A 1,628-nucleotide genomic window follows, 5' to 3' on the forward strand; every position below is an offset into this window, starting at 1 on the left:
CAACAGTATCGTTAAATTTCAAAGTCAAATTCTACTCTTGGCAGTTAGAAAATGCCAACTTTACAACTTTAATTCAGCACCTTTGTTCATATGCATTATGCTATGGGATTTAATCACATTAACATATAGTGTTTTCTTGCCCAAGAGCTTTGCCTTATTCAGTGCATGGGATGGATGCACAAGGGGTAGAATCACAGTTACACTGGGAACTGTAGATGTTCTGGAATTTCCTTACTATCAAGTGTTTACATTTACAACCAAATAGCATTTTATAGATACAGGTATATAGATGATACATTGCCCCTCTCTACTGCCATTTCCCCGACTATGAAATGGAGATGCTAACCCAGAGCAGGAGTGGGAAGGTTTAATTAATGACCGCTAGGCACTCTGAGACCTTGGGTGGCAGGTGCTTGTTGAAATACAAATTACAGTGATTCATGCATCTCTTTCTGCACTAGCATGTCTCCCTGCCATCCTCAGCAATGAAGAACCAGACAGAGGTGAGTGAGTTTGTCCTCCTGGGCCTGACCAATCTCCCAGGGCTCAATCACTTCCTTTTCCCTCTCTTCCTCCTGCTCTACGTGACCAGCCTGCTGGGTAACGGGGCCATCATAACCACGGTAGTGGCTGAGCCCCGGCTCCACACCCCCATGTACTTCTTTCTGGGCAACCTCTCCAGCCTGGACATCTGCTTTTCCACAGTTACTGTGCCCAAGATGCTGTCTGGTTTCCTGTCAGAGCACGACACCATCTCCTTTGCCGGCTGCCTGGCCCAGCTCCACTTTTTCCACCTCCTGGGCAGCAGTGAGGCCGTGCTGCTGGCCGTCATGGCCTACGACCGCTATGTGGCCATTTGCAACCCGTTGCGCTACAGGCTGGTCATGAGTCCACAGACCTGCCTGCTACTGGCAGCGGCCACCTGGTCCACCAGCTTCCTGCACGCCCTGATATCCACAGTGATGACCTCCCGGCTACACTTCTGTGGCTCCAACCTCGTCCCCCACTTTTTCTGTGACATCAAGCCCCTGCTGAGCCTTGCCTGCGGCAGCACCCACCTCAACCTGACCCTACTCAACATCGATGCTGGTGTCCTTGGTCTGAGTTCCTTTGTCCTCACACTCTTCTCCTACATCTACATCATCTCCTTCCTCCTCCTGAAAGTCCACTCGCGGGAAAGTAGGAGAAAGGCCTTCTCCACCTGCGCATCCCACCTCACCGTGGTGTCTCTATTCTATATGCCAGTCCTTGGCAACTACATGATTTCCTCACCGGGTTTCCCCTCTGAAAGAGACATGATACCCACACTCATGTACAGCATCATCACCCCAGTTCTGAACCCCCTGATCTACACCCTGAGAAATGAGGAGGTGAAAACAGCACTAAAGAAATTCCTGAACAGAAAACTCTTTCCTAAATGAACATGAATTAAATGAAGACAAAAAAAAATACAAGTAAAACATTTTAGTATTTGTTGACACACAGATTTTTTTTTTAAGAACAGTACTTTCCCCCCCCCCCCCAATTTCCCCTTAGTGGTGTCACTGCAGGGCAGAATTAAAGTTATGTGGGAACCCAACTGTCATTTCTTATTGTAAGTTGTTTGGATTTTGTTTAATTATAATGGT

The 1,628-nt window shown here is 47.7% G+C and overlaps 1 protein-coding gene across 1 annotated transcript; it reads left to right on the forward strand.

Annotated features, from left to right (window-relative positions):
• Positions 1-485: 485 nt before the first annotated feature.
• On the forward strand, positions 486-1,421 carry LOC135887011 (olfactory receptor 12D1-like). Its single transcript, XM_065414790.1, has one exon. It carries the CDS (start codon positions 486-488, stop codon positions 1,419-1,421), a length of 936 nt encoding a protein of 311 aa, XP_065270862.1.
• Positions 1,422-1,628: the final 207 nt, after the last annotated feature.

Source organism: Emys orbicularis, chromosome 12 (assembly GCF_028017835.1).
Source record: "Emys orbicularis isolate rEmyOrb1 chromosome 12, rEmyOrb1.hap1, whole genome shotgun sequence".
Taxonomy (NCBI): domain Eukaryota; kingdom Metazoa; phylum Chordata; order Testudines; family Emydidae; genus Emys; species Emys orbicularis.